Raw genomic sequence first — 18883 nt, 5'->3', positions numbered from 1 at the left:
ATTTAAATAAATATAATTTTACTTAGTTTTTTCACATATTAAGAAGCAAAGAACCCTAAACTTTTTCTACTTTTGACTTAAAATTTGCTTTATCTTATTTTCCTCAAAATAAGTAACATTATATTTTTAATCTTTATCAAATATTTCTTCTAGAACTCTGAATTGTATGCACAAACTAAGATTGCTATATATTTTGAAAACTATTTTTGACACCATCAACTAATATTCATTCTGATGAAGCTATACCAACATACTGTCATTGAGACATAATTAAGTTGGTACACAATTGAATTTTAGTCTTATTAGACACCGTAAACAAATACATTTAATTTGGATTGTAGTGTCTTTGTGCCTAAATGTGCAACTTGAAAAAAATTACTTTGTTTTCTAATAGATGTGTAATTGAATATAAATGTACATTTTAAAATAAAACATATATTCTTATAGCCAAGAGAAAGTACAAAATTGGTATCTCTCTAGTGCTTTTACTTTAATAGAGAACAATTTTGTGATTTTTCCAAGAGAACCCCCTCTCTGGAAACAGTTGTAAATACCTAGTATAGTTGAATAACTCCACCTTATATAAATTTATGGGTAATGTCCAATAAGTAACAAAAATAATATTGTTAAGATACAAGCCTCAACACCAGAAAAAAAGAGATACTTTTCCTAGTTGTTTTATACAAATGAACTTTTATAGTAGCATGAAAACTTTTGAAGTATGTTTATTTTATGGCTTTGATGTTTTTGGATTAGTGAAAACATGGTTATCATAAGTTCTAGTTTACTAGTTAAGGAACACTTTGCAGTTTGAATCCTAGTATATAAGAATTGTTTCCTAAGTATGGGTATGTGAAACATATCCTGTTAATTTTAAATGAAAATTACCTTCAAAGTAAGGCATTTCCCTCTCCCCCCAAAATAATCATGTTTTTCAAATAGAGGATGTACAGAAACAGAGAATTCTTCCCTCAGGGCCTTTGTATTTCCACATTTTCCTGGTTTATCACATCCTTTTCTATATCTCCATCACAAACAACTACAATGAGGATAATGGAGGTATGTTCCCCATTAAAACAATTTAAGAAGTGAGAGAAGCTCATTTTAAAAGCTATAAAACTTTTCTACTAACCATAAATGAATCAAACAACCAACTTAACATAAGAATATATAGTCAAGCCATTTGTACCATCTTCATTCATTATTTCAATAGGCACTTAATAATTAAGCAGTGTAGAAGGCTCAAAAAATATGCAAAGTAAAAAACATAGTGCCCTTTAAAGTGCTTTTAACCATTTTCTATCTTAATGGGAAAACAAGTGGCTATTGGAGAAGAGAAACTATGTGAAGACAAATAAAATGACATCTCACTGAGTTTCAAGAATGGTTAGAAAACATTTTCATTGTTCAGATCACATGTCACCAATGTATTAAAATAGTTGGAAATACGTGTGCATTAATTATTATACTGTGTTGAACTTTTCAGAAATAACCAAACAAGGTCACAACTCTTGAAACTATCTTCCTTTTTGTGAGGGTTAACATTGATTTCCATGGATAGTGGTTTTAGAACCATGTTATTAAAATCCTAGTATCATTTAATAAGTTATCTAGAAATTATTTACAATTCTGAAGAAACAATATGATTCCATATAAAATAGATAGGAGTAATACCCTATCTTAAACTTTGAAAATAGATTTTATTTATAAAAAATCATGCAAGTGTTTAATTAGTTGAACCTCTTGACAGCATCCAATGTAGTTAATAAAAATTGCATTGGGGTCATAAAAGAAGTGGTAATCTCTGATGTATTATATATTTAAAAAAATAAAAAAATGATTCAGTAGTGATATGGAAGAAATTTTTCATATAGTATAGTCTACTATAACCAGAGTGTTTTAAATACAGAGGTATACAAGTCTTCTTAGTGACAGATGTCTGAACATATCAAATGTGTTATGCTTTTTGTACCAAAGTTCTCTTAAATTGGTGTTTCTAGTAATTGTCTCAAAATTAAGACTTTTGTTTATAAATATCTTGAATATTTGAGGAAGTCTACAGGTAAGTCTTGGTTCAGGAGAGGCTAAATTCATAGTATAATGTTATCAAATGGATTAACTGAAGTGGCCAGAAGTTTTCATATTTTCATTTCAAAATGGTCCATGCAAGTGTATCATTTCCTTTCTGATCATAGAGCCATTAAGATACATAAAGAGGTTTAATTCTTCTGCTTAATATTCATTGAAGTAAATCTTGTTTAAACCTAACCTTTAGGCATATTTATGTATATTTTACCAATATACTACAGATAATCAAAGCAATGCCCTGCCTTGTAGCTTCTTAATTAAGTATTTTGCATACAGATAAACAGTTTTTCTATTTCTAGCTTTTTAAAAGGTGATATGTTGTGTTTTGTTACAGTGGGAGACAAGCTTTCTGGGGATTTTCAATCTAAAATAACAACAAACCATCTCCTATCCAAATATACTGTCAACTTGCTCAAGGTCTGTTAATTGCTGAATTTCTTTACTGAGGTCATCTGTGCACCAAACCTTTCCATAAATTCACTCCTTTATACATCAATTTGATGATTTCTTCATAATACTAAAGTGTTTCCCAGGTATCCTATTGCTGGATTCCTTGTTAGATAAGATAGGGTCCTGAAAGTGTTTAATCAAAATATGGTGAACTAAGTTGGCATCTCTTTTTGAAATGAATTAGTAAAAGATCTCAAATTGAATGTAACTGAATAAATAATATCAAGCAAATAAAAATGTTCCTCCTGCCAACCATGTGTTCTTCTCATTGTTCTCTGAATAGTTTGGGAAAAAACAATTGTTGGTTTGTTAAAAGATCAAAGTCTTACATTGAATCCAGCCTTCTCCCTTTATCTGCACCATGTATAGTTTTATGACCCAACCACAAATATACAATGACCCAAGTGAGCAGTCCAAAGCAAAACCAGTTATCCCAAGTTCAAAGTAAAGTGCACTTTATTACTGCCACCATTACCGAAAATCTGTGCCAATGACCTTCTTTCTGTAGGAATTTCAAAGTTATATATTTTTCCTGATGCCTCACGAGTCTTTGGCCTAGCCTCCTCAAATTTAACCACAGGATCAATGATGAATCTTATCTGAGGAGATAAAGGAAAACAGACAACATCAACCTGAGTCCAAAAATTGGTATAGACAAACTTATGAGAAATTTAAGACTATCACTCAACATCATAAATCTTAAATAATTGACTAAAGAGGCATTTTATTCTCAAAAAGATTTCACTAGATTTTCAAATATCACAAATGTTTGCTACAGTGACACCAGTGTAGATGTGGTGCATTCAACAGCTGCAGGGTCTGTGCAATATGCCATGTTTTCCAGGTTTGGAAACAAAACTGAGGCAGCTGTGTCTGAATTTATTTCATCTTCTACTTGAGGGACAATTAATAAACTACATTTTCCAAAGTTTTTAAGTCTGAGTTTGGATGTATTGGGTATCAAAGACAATAAATGTGAAATGATTAAATAAGCAAAGTATGAAATTTCAGTTTTTGTCTCTCATGAGTCATGTCAACCAATCCACTTCTAAAGATACCTAGATTCATTAAGTGGAATGTTTATGGGATATAAACTGTTGACCCATTGTAATAGAGTCCCTCAGTAAAATGAAGAATGTTGATAAGAAGGTAGTAGTAAGAGGGGATTATATTTGAGGTAAAGACAAAGGAAATAATGTCATATGGAGAAAGAGGGATATTGTGGAATAATAAACATGATTGCAGTAATCTTTGTTGTTTTTTTTTTTTTTACCATATCATTGAATCCCAATGTGTTCTGGCTAGTCCAAGTCCATTTGAAAAAATATTTTTCTCCTATACCATCCTTTGTATTTCCTGACCTGTCCCTATCTCATCACACACACACACACACACACACACACACACACACACAGAGAGAGAGAGAGAGAGAGAGAGAGAGAGAGAGAGAGACAATTGCAGACTTTTTAAAGTTTCAAATGCCAAGAATATAAGCATGCTACATTAACAAATGCTCACTTGTTCACCATCAGTTTCTGTTTTTCCTGTTGCTACATTAACAAATGCTCACTTGTTCACCATCAGTTTCTGTTTTTCCTGTTCTGAGGTCACTTTAACACCCCGATCTACTAACTCCATTCAGAAAGTAACAAAGCTGTCAAGCTGTTCAAAGTGTACCTCCTGATTGCTGATTCTTGAAAGTGAGTCTCCTAATATATCCACTACCACCTCATTTTCACCCTGTTACAAAGAACCTATACAAATATACACACATGCACGCACACACACACACATACACACCATTGATAACTTGTTCTGCTTTTGTGTCACTTTGAGAACCACAGCCATCTGAATTTCTACAGTGATTTTGGTAAGAATATCATTTTTATTACAAATAATACTTTTTATAAGAAGTTGGGAACAATCTGTTTGTTCACGCTTACTATCTTGGTACTCCCTGAATAAAAGAATGACCGATCAAGTTGTAAATGAAGTGGAAACAATAGAAGAAACAAGCACCAGCACTATCTTATTTCATCACATAAATATTATACCACAAATGGACACTGTTCACAGCCAAGAAGCATAGTTCATCTTACATGACTACACAGTGATAGATAATGAGACAAACAAAATTTTATCCTAGGCCTTGATATGACCATTTATAGATAGTTGCAAAAGGCTCTGAATCAGAATAAGATTGCTAATTTTGAGAGTTTAAAGCAAAAGTTCCAAAAAAAATCAGTTCTCAGTATGAGTATTTCCATGGCTTTCTACTAGTCTTGAATATATTTTAGAAATAGAATATGTTACAAAACAAAGACATCAATGTTGAAATTAGAAAATATATAAAAATACATAAACTTCAATGCAAGTCTTCAGGCAGCCATTTCATAACCAACATTTAATAGCACTTACTGTCTGACATGCATTCTTGAGTTTTACATGTAATAGTTCATTTAACCCTCTTAAACAACCTGATGAAATTACGTCGTTTTCCTTATTCTTATTTTACAAATGAGGACTACATTATGTAGTAAAGTAGCCTTTTTATGGTCACACAACTACAAAGTGAAAAAAGAATCAGAGTCTATAATGAAAAATTCAGAGTTAATTTCATTTATTGAAAATAACATGTAATTAAAGGTGTCAAGTGTAGTAAATATTGTGTTAACCTAATGTTATCAGAAACCCAGGTTACAGTCTTATAGTTGTGATTATTAGATAATCAAAGTAGTTTTTTGAGCATGGGTCTGTAGCTTTCAAGGGTCATGATATCTAATATTTTCTATTAAATAACCAAAATTATTCTGATAAAAATATTTTTTTCTTTCATTACAACTTTTAACTCCCAAGTTTCTTTTTATCCTATTGTTGCAGCTCAACCTCCAGACAGGTAGCAGATAAAACCTTGACCCTTGATTAGTGAAAAGAATACCTTGAAATGGAAAGGACAAAAGCACAGCCAAGAAGGTTTGAGGATATGAGCAAATAACTTCAAAAATTGCAGAGATCCCTGAGCAATGTTTATTATATGTTTATTATTTTATCCCCTCCTCATTGCATGTCCATGGGGCCAACAATGTTGCTGCAAAATACCCTGTGACAATCACCCCATTCATCCTATTTGCTTCTGGCAGATTCTGAAATAAGAAAAAAGACACATTGTGTTCCTTTCTAGCCACTATATAAAAATTATTTTGTATTGTTAACGATTCAAAAGTGCAGTTAGATTCTCCATCCATAAATTCTCTTCATCTTTTGTGTATAAGTCTCTGTCTCCAGAAGAAGATGGTCTTAACTTTTAGTAAATCTCATGACAGATGTTTTTAATATTGTGATGTCCAATCTAGATTTGATATCAGCCATAATCAATTGCTATTTTATTGTTAATGTTTATTATTGTTATTGTTTTATGAATGTGGTGCACATAATTAAAATAGTTGAGACTCATCAGTGTCTTGGAGTCTTAACTTACAATATATCCCATTCAACCTTGCTGAACTAGAAAAATTGATAACATATGTCATTTACCAAGAAGTTTTAGATATGAATGAATTGGATGCAATAAAGCTGTCTCTGGAGCTGCCGTAAAGCAACTCAAAAAATGTTACAGATTTTTTATAGCTCATGGAAAAAGAGCTGAAAATATAGTGAATTAACTAAAAGAAGCCTACATTTTTTTTCCTTTACAGTTAGAAACAAGGGCTGGGTTGCCAGGTCTACTAAAAAAAAACAAAAAACAAAAAAAAACAAAAAACAAACAAACAAAAAAAACCACTTTTTGTGACGAATTAACACCAGATACACTTTGAGGACTACAGGACACACAGGCAATCAAGCCTGATGACCTACCAAAATTTTTTATAAGACCTCCACTATTTGTCACCACTCTCTTCGTATGCCTCGTTTTTATTATTGAAATTCAACCCTCTACTCCATCGAGGTGAATCTCCCCACTTTTCCCCTACATTGACTTACTTGTGTATGTAGGCACCATATTCTTTTTGGTACCTTCCCTCAACTCAAAATCTATCTCATCCATAAAGCCTCAGATTTCAATAACAATATTGCTCCTTCTATTTTCAAGTTTCTATTCTTAAAGTCAGCTGAGAAAGATCATTGCACTTTTGGGGAAACCACCCATAGTTTGGTATGCGTATAATACCTGGTGTGATGTGCTGATGAAAAGTTGGATTGGAAAAACAAGCAAGAGAGGTGCCTGGGTGGCTCAGTCAGTTAAGCGTCAGACCGGCTCAGGTTATGATGTCACAGTTTGTGAATTTGAGCCTCACATGGGGCTCTGCACTAATAGCGCGGTGCCTCCTTCAGATCCTCAGTCTCCCTCTTTCTGTGTCCCTCTCTCCAAAAAATAAAAACATTTTTTTAAAAATTAAGCAAGAAAATTGTTTGCCATATTAGAAAATTTAGACCTCATCCCAGAGGTAATGGGTAACCTTTAAAAAGTTTTAAGCATGGTAGCAATGTGACTGCACTTTAGAGAAATAACTCTGGTGGTGGTGTGGAGGATGGGTTTAAGGAGAAGGCACAGGGAAAAAGAAGGATAGAACATCTGTTAAGACACAGTTATGGTGGTCCAGAATCTAATTCCAAAGAGCTTGAAACAAAACAGTAAGTAGTAAGAATGAAGAAGAGAATACACATTTGAAAGCTATTAAGACAAACATGGCTGGAATACTGGATTATTTGATGTGGGAGGAAAGGAAGTAGTAAAAGTTTAGTTCAACTCCCAGCTTTCTGATTTGGGAAGATGGTGGTGCCACTAAGCAAGTTGAAATATAAAGAAGGAGAATGGAGATGAGGTGGTGGCACTGATACCAGTTTGTGACAAATTAAGATTGAGATTCCTGAGTAACAATTAGGTGCTGATGTTCAAAATTCATCTAAAATAAGCCCTGACCTTTAATATACCCCAGATGTAGAAGAGGGGGAAAAAACATGTTTATTGACATTGCATTTATATGTAGGGTTAGCAATTGCATGAATCATTATCAAAATATTTGATCTTAACAATTACCCTTTAGAGTGATCCTCACATGTAATAGTAGCTTTGTTGTATATGAAAATACGGAACAAAGTTTCAAAAGACAAAATACGTTGCTCAAGCTACAAATACAAGATGATACAAGTTCCAAGAACTTGGAACTGGAACACTTATATTTGTATGGCAGTGATGATTTCCAGAAAGTAACCCATGGCTCAGAAAAAAAATGCTTGTAACAAATTCTATTTAATGCTAGAATCAATATTGTGTTCCTTTATGCTAAAGATGAAAACCTTCAAGAAGAAAGTAACAATTTAAATGTTTACATAAAACAACTACTATATATGTAATTAATTTTTGTAGATTACTGCTTTATCTGCATAGATATAAATTACCTAAAAAATAAATTTCCTTTTTTCACCTATTTTTTTATTGTGGTGAAATGCACCTAACATAAAATTTACCATCTTAACCAATTTTAAGTGTACAGTTTAGTGCTGTTAAATATAATCATAATGTTATCCAGCCATCATCACCATCCACCTTCATAAAATCTCTTTATCTTGTAAAATTGAAACTATATATACATTAAACAATAACTTAAAATCCACCCCTTTCCACAGCCCATGTAAACCACCATTCTATTTTCTGTCAATGTGGTTTTGACTACTCTAAGTACCCCATATAGTGGAATGATACAGTATTTGTCTTTTTGTGACTGGCTTCTTTCACTTAGCATAATGTCCTCAAAGTTCATCTATGTTGTACTATATGTCAGAATTTTCTTCCTTTCTAAGGCTAATAATATTCCACTGTGTATTTATACCAAATTTCGCTTATCCATTCATCCAACAATGGACACTTGTGTTGCTTCCATGTTTTAGCAAACATGGGAGTACTATATCTCTTCTAGACTCAGCTTTCAATTCTTTTGAGCATATACCCAGAAGTGTAATTTCTTCATCATATGGTAATTCCATTTTTGTATGTGTGTGGAACTGCTTTATTGCTTTCCACAGCAGCTGTACCAATTTACATTCCCACCAATACCGCACAAGAGTTTCAATGTCTCCACATCCTGGGCAATACACGTTATCTTCTGTTATGTTTTTTTTTGTGTGTTTTTTTTTTTTTTTTATGGGTCCTGTCCTAATGAGTGTGAAATGGTGTATCCAAATGAAGCTTTGATTTGCATTCCCTTAATGATTGGTGATCTTTAAAAATTTTTTTTAATGTTTATTTATTTTTGAGACAGAGAGAGACAGAGCATGAATGGGGGAGGGGCAGAGAGAGAGGGAGACACAGAACCGGAAGCAGGCTCCAGGCTCTGAGCCATCAGCCCAGAGCCCGATGTGGGGCTCGAACTCACAGACCATGAGATCTTGACCTGAGCTGAAGTCGGACGCTTAACCGACTGAGCCACCCAGGCGCCCCAATGATTGGTGATCTTGAACATCCTTTCACGGACTTATTGGCCATTTTTACATATTCTTTGGAGAAATGTCTATTTAAATATTTTGCCCACTTTTAATCATTATTTGTGTTGTTATTAAATTTTAGGATATCTCTATATAATTGTGGATATTAATCACTTGTCAGATATATGATTTGCAAATATTTTCTCCCATTCTGTTGGTTGCTTTTTTATTCTGTTGACATCATCTTTTGATGCACATTTTAAAATTTTATTCATGAAATCTAATTTGGTTTTTCTTTTGTTGCTTGTGCTTTCAGTGTTATACTAAAGAAATCACTTCCAAACCAATGTTATGAAGATTTTGCCTTTTTTTCTTCTAAGAATTTTATAGTTTTAGGTCTCGCATTTAGGTTTTTATCATTTTTGAATTATTGTATGTGGTGTTAGGTAAAGGCCCAATTTCATTCTTTTGCATGTAAATAACCAATCTTCCCAGCACAATTTCTTGAAAAAAACAGTTCTTTCAAGGGGCGCCTAGGTGGCTCAGTTTGTTGAGCGTCTGACTTCGGCTCAGGTCATGATCTCATGGTTTGTGAGTTCGAACCCCACGTCGGGCTCTGTGCTGACAGCTCAGAGCCTGGAGCCTGCTTTGCATTCTGTGTCTCCCTCTCTCTATGTCTAAATAAATAAAACATTAAAAATATATTTTTTTAAAAAAACAGTTTTTTCATCATTGAATGATCTTGACAGCCTTATCAAAAATCATTTGATGATGTATGCAAAAATTTATTTCTGGCTTCTCTAATTTTTTCATTGGTCTGTATGTTTGTCTTTATGAGAGTGACACACTGTTTTGATTCCTGTAACTTTGCAGTAAGTTTTGAAATCAGGAATTGTGGGTCCTCCAGCTTTGTTCTTTTTCAAGATTATTTTAACTATTTTGGATCCCTTGAGATACCAAATTAATTATAGGATGGGTTTTCTAGTTTGGGAAATAAAATCATTGGGATTTTACAGAGATTTCCTGAATCTATGTATCACTCTGGGTAGTATTCACATTTTAACAGTACTTTTTAATATTTATTTATTTATTTATTTATTTATTTATTTATTTATTTCTGAGAGAGAGAGAGAGAGAGAGAGAGAGCATGAGCAGGGGAGGAACAGAGAGAGAGGGGGACACAGAATCTGAAGCGGGATCCAGGCTCTCAGCTGTCAGTACAGAGCCTGATGCGGGACTCAAACTCACGAACTGTGAGATCATGTCCTGAGCTAAAGTCAGATGCTTAACTTACTGAGCCACCCAGGCACCCCGACATCTTAACAGTATTAATGCCACCAATCTATGAACAGTTTTGTTGCCATTTATTTGTCTTCTTTAATTTTTTTCAGTAATGTTTTGTAGTTTTTACTGTACAAGTATTTAACTTCCTTCGTAAAGTTAATTCCTAACTTTTCATGTTATTTTAAGTGGAACTTTTTTGAGTTACTTTTTAAATTGTGCATTGTTAATGCCTAGAAATGCAATTGATTTTTGTGTTACTTTATATCTTGCTACATCACTGAAATCATTTATTAGCACCAGAGAGGTTTTTTTCTTTTTGAGTGTGGAATCATTAAAGTTTTCTATATATAAGATGTCATCTGTAAACAGATAATTTTACCTCTTTTTTTTTTCAATTTGGATGCATTTTATTTCTTTTTCTTGTATAATTGCTCTGACTGCAGCTTCCACCACTATGCTGAATAGAAGTGTTGACAGAGGACATCCTTTCTGTATTTCTGATCTTAGAAGAGAAGTTTTCAGTCTTTCACCATAGAGTATGATTTTTTCTCTGGGTTTTTCATATATGGATTTTATTATATTAAGGTAGTTTCCTGCTATCCCCAGTATAGTATATATTTTTATCATAGAAGGGTGTTGAAGTTTGTCAATTTATTTCTACATTAAACAAGATGATCATGTGATTTTTCCCATCATTCTGTTAATATGGTACAGTATATTGACCAATTTTCATATGCTGAAATATCCTTGAATTCAATGAATAAATCTTACTTGGTCATGATGTGAAATCCTCTTACTATGTTGCTGAATTGTTCCCTACTATTTTGTTGAGGATTTTTGAATTAGTGTTCATAAGGGATATTGATATGTTTTTCTTTCCTTGAGATTTTTTTTCTGACTTTGGCATCGGGATAAAACTAGCCTTACAGAATAAGTCAGGAAGTGTTCCTTCCTTTTAATTTTTTTAGAAACATTTGAGAAAGATTGTAATTAATTCTTTAAAAGTTTGGTAGATGAACACTGGGTGTTGTATGTAAACAATGAACCATGGGAATCTACCCCAAAAACCAAGAGCACACTTTATACACTTTGTGTGAGCCAATTTGACAATAAATTCTATTTTTAAAAAAGAGGGAAAATTTAAAAATAAAAAATAAATTGTGGAGAAACAAAAAAGAAGTTAGGCAGAATTCACAAGTGAAACCATTAGGTCCATGGTTTTAACTGGTCAGAAGAGTCTTATTGATTCAATCCCCTTACTAGTTATAGATCTATTTAGATTTTCTGTCTTCATGATTTATTCATGGTAAATGTTAGGTTTCCAGGAATTTGTTCATTTCATTTAGGTTATCAATTTGTTTGCATATAATTGTTCATAGTACTCTCTTATAATCTTTATTTATTTAGAATTTGTAGTACTGAACCAAATTTCATTTTTTATTTCAGCAACTTGAGTCTCTTTTATTAGACAACCTAGCTAAAGGGTTTTCAATTTTGTCAACTTTTTAAAAGAACTAACATTGTTTTTTTCCTATACATTTTCTTTTCTCTAGTTTTTTTTCTCTATTTTAACTCTGCTGTAATCTTTATCATTTCCTTCCTTCTACCTTTACTTTAGTTTGTTCTTCTTTCTCTAGTTCCCTAAATTATACATTTAGGTTATTGATTTAAAATGCTTCTTTTTTTTTAACTTTTACATTTTTAATTTACATCCAAATTAGTTAGCATATAGTGCAACAGTGATTTCAGGAGATTTCTTAATGCCCCATAAACATTTAGCCCATCCCCACTCCCAAAGCCCTCCAGTAACACTCTATTTGTTCTCCATATTTAAGAGTCTCTTATGTTTTGACCCCCTCCATGTTTTTATATTATTTTTTCCCTTCCCTTATGCTCATCTGTTCTGTGTCTTGAAGTCTTCATATGAGTGAGGTCATATTATCTTTGTCTTTCTCTGACTGACTAATTTCGCTTAGCATAATGCCCTCCAGTTCCGTCCATGTAGTTGCAAATGGCAAGATTTCATTCTTTTTGATTGCTGAGTGATACTCCATTGTATATATATATACCACATCTTCTTTATCCACTCATCCATCGATGGAAATTTGGGCTTTTTCCATATTTTGGCCATTGTTGATAGTGCTGCTATAAACATTGGGGTGCATGTGTCCCTTCGATACATCCCTGTATCCCTTGGATAAATACCTAGTAGTATGATTGCTGGGTCATACAGTAGTTCTATTTTTAATTTTTTGAGGAACCTCCATAATGTTTTCCAGAGTAGCTGTACCAGTTGGCATTCCCACTACCAGTGTGAAAGAGATCCTCTTTCTCTGCATCTTAGCCAACATCTGTTGTTGTCTGAGTTGTTAATGTTAGCCATTCTGGCAGGTGTGAAGTGGTATCTCATTGTGGTTTTGATTTGTATTTCCCTGATGATGAGTGACGTTGACCATTTTTTCATGTGTCTGTTTTCCATGTGGATGTCTTCTTTGCAGAAGTGTCTATTCATGTCTCTTGCCTATTTCTTCACTGGATTATTTGTATTTTGAGGGTTGAGTTTGATTAGTTCTTTATAGATTTTTGATACTAACCCTTTATCTGATATGTCATTTGCAAATAAATTCCATCAGTTGACTTTTAGTTTTGCTGATTGTTTCCTTCACTGTGCACAAGCATTTGATTTTGATGAGGTCCTAAAAGTTCATTTTTGCTTTTGTTTCCCTTGCCTCTGGAGACCTGTTGAGTAAGAATTACTGTGGTCAAGATCAAAGTGTTTTTTTCTTGCTTTGTCCTCGAGAATTTTGATGGCTTCCTGTCTTATGTATAGGTCTTTCATCCATTTTGAGTTTTTGAGTATGGTGTAAGAAAGTGGTCCAGGTTCATTCTTCCACATTTCGCTGTCCAGTTTTCCCAGCACCACTTGCTGAAGAGACTGTCTTTATTCGATTGGATATTCTTTCCTGCTTTGTCAAAGATTTGTTGGCCATAAGTTTGTGTGTACATTTCTGGGTTCTCTGTTCTGTTCCATTGATCTGTGTGTCTATTTTTGTGCCAGTACCATACTGTCTTGATGATTACAGCTTTGTAATACAGCTTTAAATCCAGGATTGTGATGCCTCCCACTTTGTTTTTCTTTATCAACATCACTTTGGCTATTCAGGGTCTTTTCTGGTTCCATACAGATTTTAGGATTGTTTGTTCTAGCTCTGTGAAGAATGCCGGTGCTATTTTGATAGGGATTGCATTGAATATGTAGATTGCTTTAGGTAATACCGACATTTTAATAATATTTGTTCTACCTATCCAGGAGCATGAAATCCTTGTCCATTTTTTTTTTTTTTTTAGTGATTGTGATTTTCCTTTATTTTATTTTATTTTATTTTTTTTATTTTTATTTTTTTATTTATTTTTTAACATATGAAATTTACTGTCAAATTGGTTTCCATACAACACCCAGTGCTCATCCCAAAAGGTGCCCTCCTGAATACCCATCACACACCCTGCCCTCCCTCCCACCCCCCATCAACCCTCAGTTTGTTCTCAGTTCTTTTTTTTTTTCCTTTTTTTTTATTTTTTATTTTTTAACATATGAAATTTACTGTCAAATTGGTTTCCATACAACACCCAGTGCTCATCCCAAAAGGTGCCCTCCTCAATACCTATCACCCACCCTGCCCTCCCTCCCACCCCCCATCAACCCTTAGATAGTTCTCAGTTTTTTACAGGCTCTTATGCTTTGGCTCTCTCCCACTCTAACCTCTTTTTTTTTTTTTCCTTCCCCTCCCCCATGGGTTTCTGTTACGTTTCTCAGGATCCACATAAGAGTGAAACCATATGGTATCTGTCTTTCTCTGTATGGCTTATTTCACTTAGCATCACACTCTCCACTTCCATCCACGTTGCTACAAAAGGCCATATTTCATTTTTTCTCATTGCCACGTAGTATTCCATTGTGTATATAAACCACAATTTCTTTATCCATTCATCAGTTGATGGACATTTAGGCTCTTTCCATAATTTGGCTATTGTTGAGAGTGCTGCTATAAACATTGGGGTACAAGTGCCCCTATGCATCAGTACTCCTGTATCCCTTGGATAAATTCCTAGCAGTGCTATTGCTGGGTCATAGGGTAGGTCTATTTTTAATTTTCTGAGGAACCTCCACACTGCTTTCCAGAGCGGCTGCACCAATTTGCATTCCCACCAACAGTGCAAGAGGGTTCCTGTTTCTCCACATCCTCTCCAGCATCTATAGTCTCCTGATTTCTTCATTTTGGCCACTCTGACTGGCGTGAGGTGGTATCTGAGTGTGGTTTTGATTTGTATTTCCCTGATAAGGAGCGACGTTGAACATCTTTTCATGTGCCTGTTGGCCATCCGGATGTCTTCTTTAGAGAAGTGTCTATTCATGTTTTCTGCCCATTTCTTCACAGAATTTTCGGGTGTGGAGTTTGATGAGCTCTTTATAGATTTTGGATACTAGCCCTTTGTCCGATGTGTCATTTGCAAATATCTTTTCCCATTCCGTTGGTTGCCTTTTAGTTTTGTTGGTTGTTTCCTTTGCTGTGCAGAAGGTTTTTATCTTCATAAGGTCCCAGTAATTCACTTTTGCTTTTAATTCCCTTGCCTTTGGGGATGTGCCGAGTAAGAGATTGCTACGGCTGAGGTCAGAGAGGTCTTTTCCTGCTTTCTCCTCTAAGGTTTTGATGGTTTCCTGTCTCACATTCAGGTCCTTTATCCATTTTGAGTTTATTTTTGTGAATGGTGTGAGAAAGTGGTCTAGTTTCAACCTTCTGCATGTTGCTGTCCAGTTCTCCCAGCACCATTTGTTAAAGAGACTGTCTTTTTTCCATTGGATGTTCTTTCCTGCTTTGTCAAAGATGAGTTGGCCATACGTTTGCGGGTCTAGTTCTGGGGTTTCTATTCTATTCCATTGGTCTATGTGTCTGTTTTTATGCCAATACCATGCTGTCTTCATGATTACAGCTTTGTAGTAGAGGCTAAAGTCTGGGATTGTGATGCCTCCTGCTTTGGTTTTCTTCTTCAAAATTACTTTGGCTATTCAGGGCCTTTTGTGGTTCCATATGAATTTTAGGGTTGCTTGTTCTAGTTTCGAGAAGAATGCTGGTGCAATTTTGATTGGGATTGCATTGAATGTGTAGATAGCTTTGGGTAGTATTGACATTTTGACAATATTTATTCTTCCAATCCATGAGCAGGGAATGTCTTTCCATTTCTTTATATCTTCTTCAATTACCTGCATAAGCTTTCTATAGTTTTCAGCTTACAGATCTTTTACATCTTTGGTTAGATTTATTCCTAGGTATTTTATGCTTCTTGGTGCAATTGTGAATGGGATCAGTTTCTTTATTTGTCTTTCTGTTGCTTCATTGTTACTGTATAAGAATGCAACTGATTTCTGTACATTGATTTTGTATCCTGCAACTTTGCTGAATTCATGTATCAGTTCTAGCAGACCTTTGGTGGAGTCTATCGGATTTTCCACGTATAATATCATGTCATCTGCAAAAAGCGAAAGCTTGACTTCATCTCTGCCAATTGTGATGCCTTTGATTTCCTTTTGTTGTCTGATTGCTGATGCTAGAACTTCCAGCACTATGTTAAACAACAGCGGTGAGAGTGGGCATCCCTGTCGTGTTCCTGATCTCAGGGAAAAAGCTCTCAGTTTTTCCCCATTGAGGATGATGTTAGCTGTGGGCTTTTCATAAATGGCTTTTATGATCTTTAAGTATGTTCCTTCTATCCCGACTTTCTCAAGGGTTTTTATTAAGAAAGGGTGCTGGATTTTGTCAAAGGCCTTTTCTGCATCGATCGACAGGATCATATGGTTCTTCTATTTTTTTGTGTTAATGTGATGTATCACATTGATCGATTTGCGAATGTTGAACCAGACCTGCATCCCAGGAATGAATCCCACTTGATCATGGTGAATAATTCTTTTTATATGCCGTTGAATTCGATTTGCTAGTATCTTATTGAGAATTTTTGCATCCATATTCATCAGGGATATTGGCCTGTAGTTCTCTTTTTTTACTGGGTCTCTGTCTGGTTTAGGAATCAAAGTAATACTGGCTTCATAGAATGAGTCTGGAAGTTTTCCTTCCCTTTCTATTTCTTGGAATAGCTTGAGAAGGATAGGTATTATCTCTGTTTTAAACGTCTGGTAGAACTCCCCTGGGAAGCCATCTGGTCCTGGACTCTTATTTGTTGGGAGATTTTTGATAACCGATTCAATTTCTTCGCTGGTTATGGGTCTGTTCAAGCTTTCTATTTCCTCCTGATTGAGTTTTGGAAGAGTGTGGGTGTTTAGGAATTTGTCCATTTCTTCCAGGTTGTCCAATTTGTTGGCATATAATTTTTCATAGTATTCCCTGATAATTGTTTGTATCTCTGAGGGATTGGTTGTAATAATTCCATTTTCATTCATGATTTTATCTATTTGGGTCATCTCCCTTTTCTTTTTGAGAAGCCTGGCTAGAGGTTTGTCAATTTTGTTTATTTTTTTCAAAAAACCAACTCTTGGTTTCATTGATCTGCTCTACAGTTTTTTTAGATTCTATATTGTTTATTTTTGCTCTGATCTTTATGATTTCTCCTCTTCTGCTGGGTTTGGGGTGTCTTTGCTGTTCTGCTTCTATTTCCTTTAGGTGTGCTGTTAGATTTTGTATTTGGGATTTTTCTTGTTTCTTGAGATAGGCCTGGATTGCAATGTATTTTCCTCTCAGGACTGCCTTTGCTGCATACCAAAGCGTTTGGATTGTTGTATTTTCATTTTCATTTGTTTCCATATATTTTTTAATTTCTTCTCGAATTGCCTGGTTGACCCACTCATTCGTTAGTAAGGTGTTCTTTAACCTCCATGCTTTTGGAGGTTTTCCAGACTTTTTCCTGTGGTTGATTTCAAGCTTCATAGCATTGTGGTCTGAAAGTATGCATGGTATAATTTCAATTCTTGTAAACTTATGAAGGGCTGTTTTGTGACCCAGTATATGATCTATCTTAGAGAATGTTCCATGTGCACTCGAGAAGAAAGTATATTCTGTTGCTTTGGGATGCAGAGTTCTAAATATATCTGTCAAGTCCATCTGATCCAGTGTATCATTCAGGGCCCTTGTTTCTTTATTGACTGTGTGTCTAGATGATCTATCCATTTCTGTAAGTGGGGTGTTAAAGTCCCCTGCAATGACCACATTCTTATCAATAAGGTTGCTTATGTTTATGAGTAATTGTTTTATATATCTGGGGGCTCTGGTATTCGGCGCATAGACATTTATAATAGTTAGCTCTTCCTGATGGATAGACCCTGTAATTATTAGATAATGCCCTTCTTCATCTCTTGTTACAGCCTTTAATTTAAAGTCTAGTTTGTCTGATATAAGTATGGCTACTCCAGCTTTCTTTTGGCTTCCAGGAGCATGATAAATAGTTCTCCATCCCCTCACTCTCAATCTAAAGGTGTCCTCAGATCTAAAATGAGTCTCTTGTAGACAGCAAATAGATGGGTCTTGTTTTTTTATCCATTCTGATACCCTATGTCTTTTGCTTGGCGCATTTAATCCATTTACATTCAGTGTTATTATAGAAAGATACAGGTTTAGAGTCATTGTGATGTCTGTATGTTTTATGCTTGTAGTGATGTCCCTGGTACTTTGTCTCACAGGATCCCCCCTTAGGATCTCTTGTAGGGCTGGTTTAGTGGTGACAAATTCCTTCAGTTTTTGTTTGTTTGGGAAGACCTTTATCTCTCCTTCTATTCTAAATGACAGACTTGCTGGATAAAGGATTCTTGGCTGCATATTTTTTCTGTTTAGCACACTGAAGATATCGTGCCAAGCCTTTCTGGCCTGCCAAGTTTCAAAGGAGAGATCAGTCACGAGTCTTATAGGTCTCCCTTTATATGTGAGGGCACGTTTATCCCTTGCTGCTTTCAGAATTTTCTCTTTATCCTTGTATTTTGCCAGTTTCACTATGATATGTCGTGCAGAAGATCGATTCAAGTGACGTCTGAAGGGAGTTCTCTGTGCCTCTTGGATTTCAATGCCTTTTTCCTTCCCCAGTTCAGGGAAGTTCTCAGCTATAATTTCTTCAAGTACCCCTTCAGCACCTTTCCCTCTCTCTTCCTCCTCTGGGATACCAATTATACATATATTATTTCTTTTTAGTGTATCACTTAGTTCTCTAATTTTTCCCTCATACTCCTGGATTTTTTTATCTCTCTTTCTCTCAGCTTCCTCTTTTTCCATAGCTTTATCTTCTAGTTCACCTATTCTCTCCTCTGCCTCTTCAATCCGAGCTGTCATCATTTCCATTTTATTTTTCATTTCGTTTAAAGCGCTTTTCAGCTCCTTGTGACTGTTCCTTAGTCCCTTGATCTCTGTGGCAAGAGATTCTCTGCTGTCCTCTATACTGTTTTCAAGCCCAGCGATTAATTTTATGACTATTATTCTAAATTCACTTTCTGTTATATTATTTAAATCCTTTTTGATCAGTTCATTAGCTGTTGTCATTTCCTGGAGATTCTTCTGAGGGGAATTCTTCCGTTTGGTCATTTTGGATAGTCCCTGGAGTGGTGAGGACCTGCAGGGCACTTCCCCTGTGCTGTGGTGTATAACTG

The 18883-nt window shown here is 34.8% G+C and overlaps 1 protein-coding gene across 3 annotated transcripts in view; it reads left to right on the top strand.

Annotated features, from left to right (window-relative positions):
• The window catches only part of LOC145713536 (uncharacterized), a 447260-nt gene extending 444390 nt beyond the window's left edge, over window positions 1-2870 (top strand). For all 3 annotated transcript variants that reach the window (XM_081792394.1, XM_081792393.1, XM_081792392.1), the window contains one exon: window positions 2423-2870. In XM_081792394.1, coding sequence (XP_081648520.1) covers window positions 2423-2461 — 39 coding nt within the window. In that variant the 3' untranslated portion in view covers window positions 2462-2870. The remainder of the gene's footprint in view (window positions 1-2422) is intronic.
• The last annotated feature ends 16013 nt before the right edge of the window (window positions 2871-18883 follow it).

Source organism: Panthera onca, chromosome X, assembly GCF_046562875.1.
Source record: "Panthera onca isolate mPanOnc1 chromosome X, mPanOnc1 haplotype 2, whole genome shotgun sequence".
Taxonomy (NCBI): domain Eukaryota; kingdom Metazoa; phylum Chordata; class Mammalia; order Carnivora; family Felidae; genus Panthera; species Panthera onca.
Note: the sequence above shows the minus strand (reverse complement) of the source record. Positions and strands in the feature narration are given on the sequence as shown.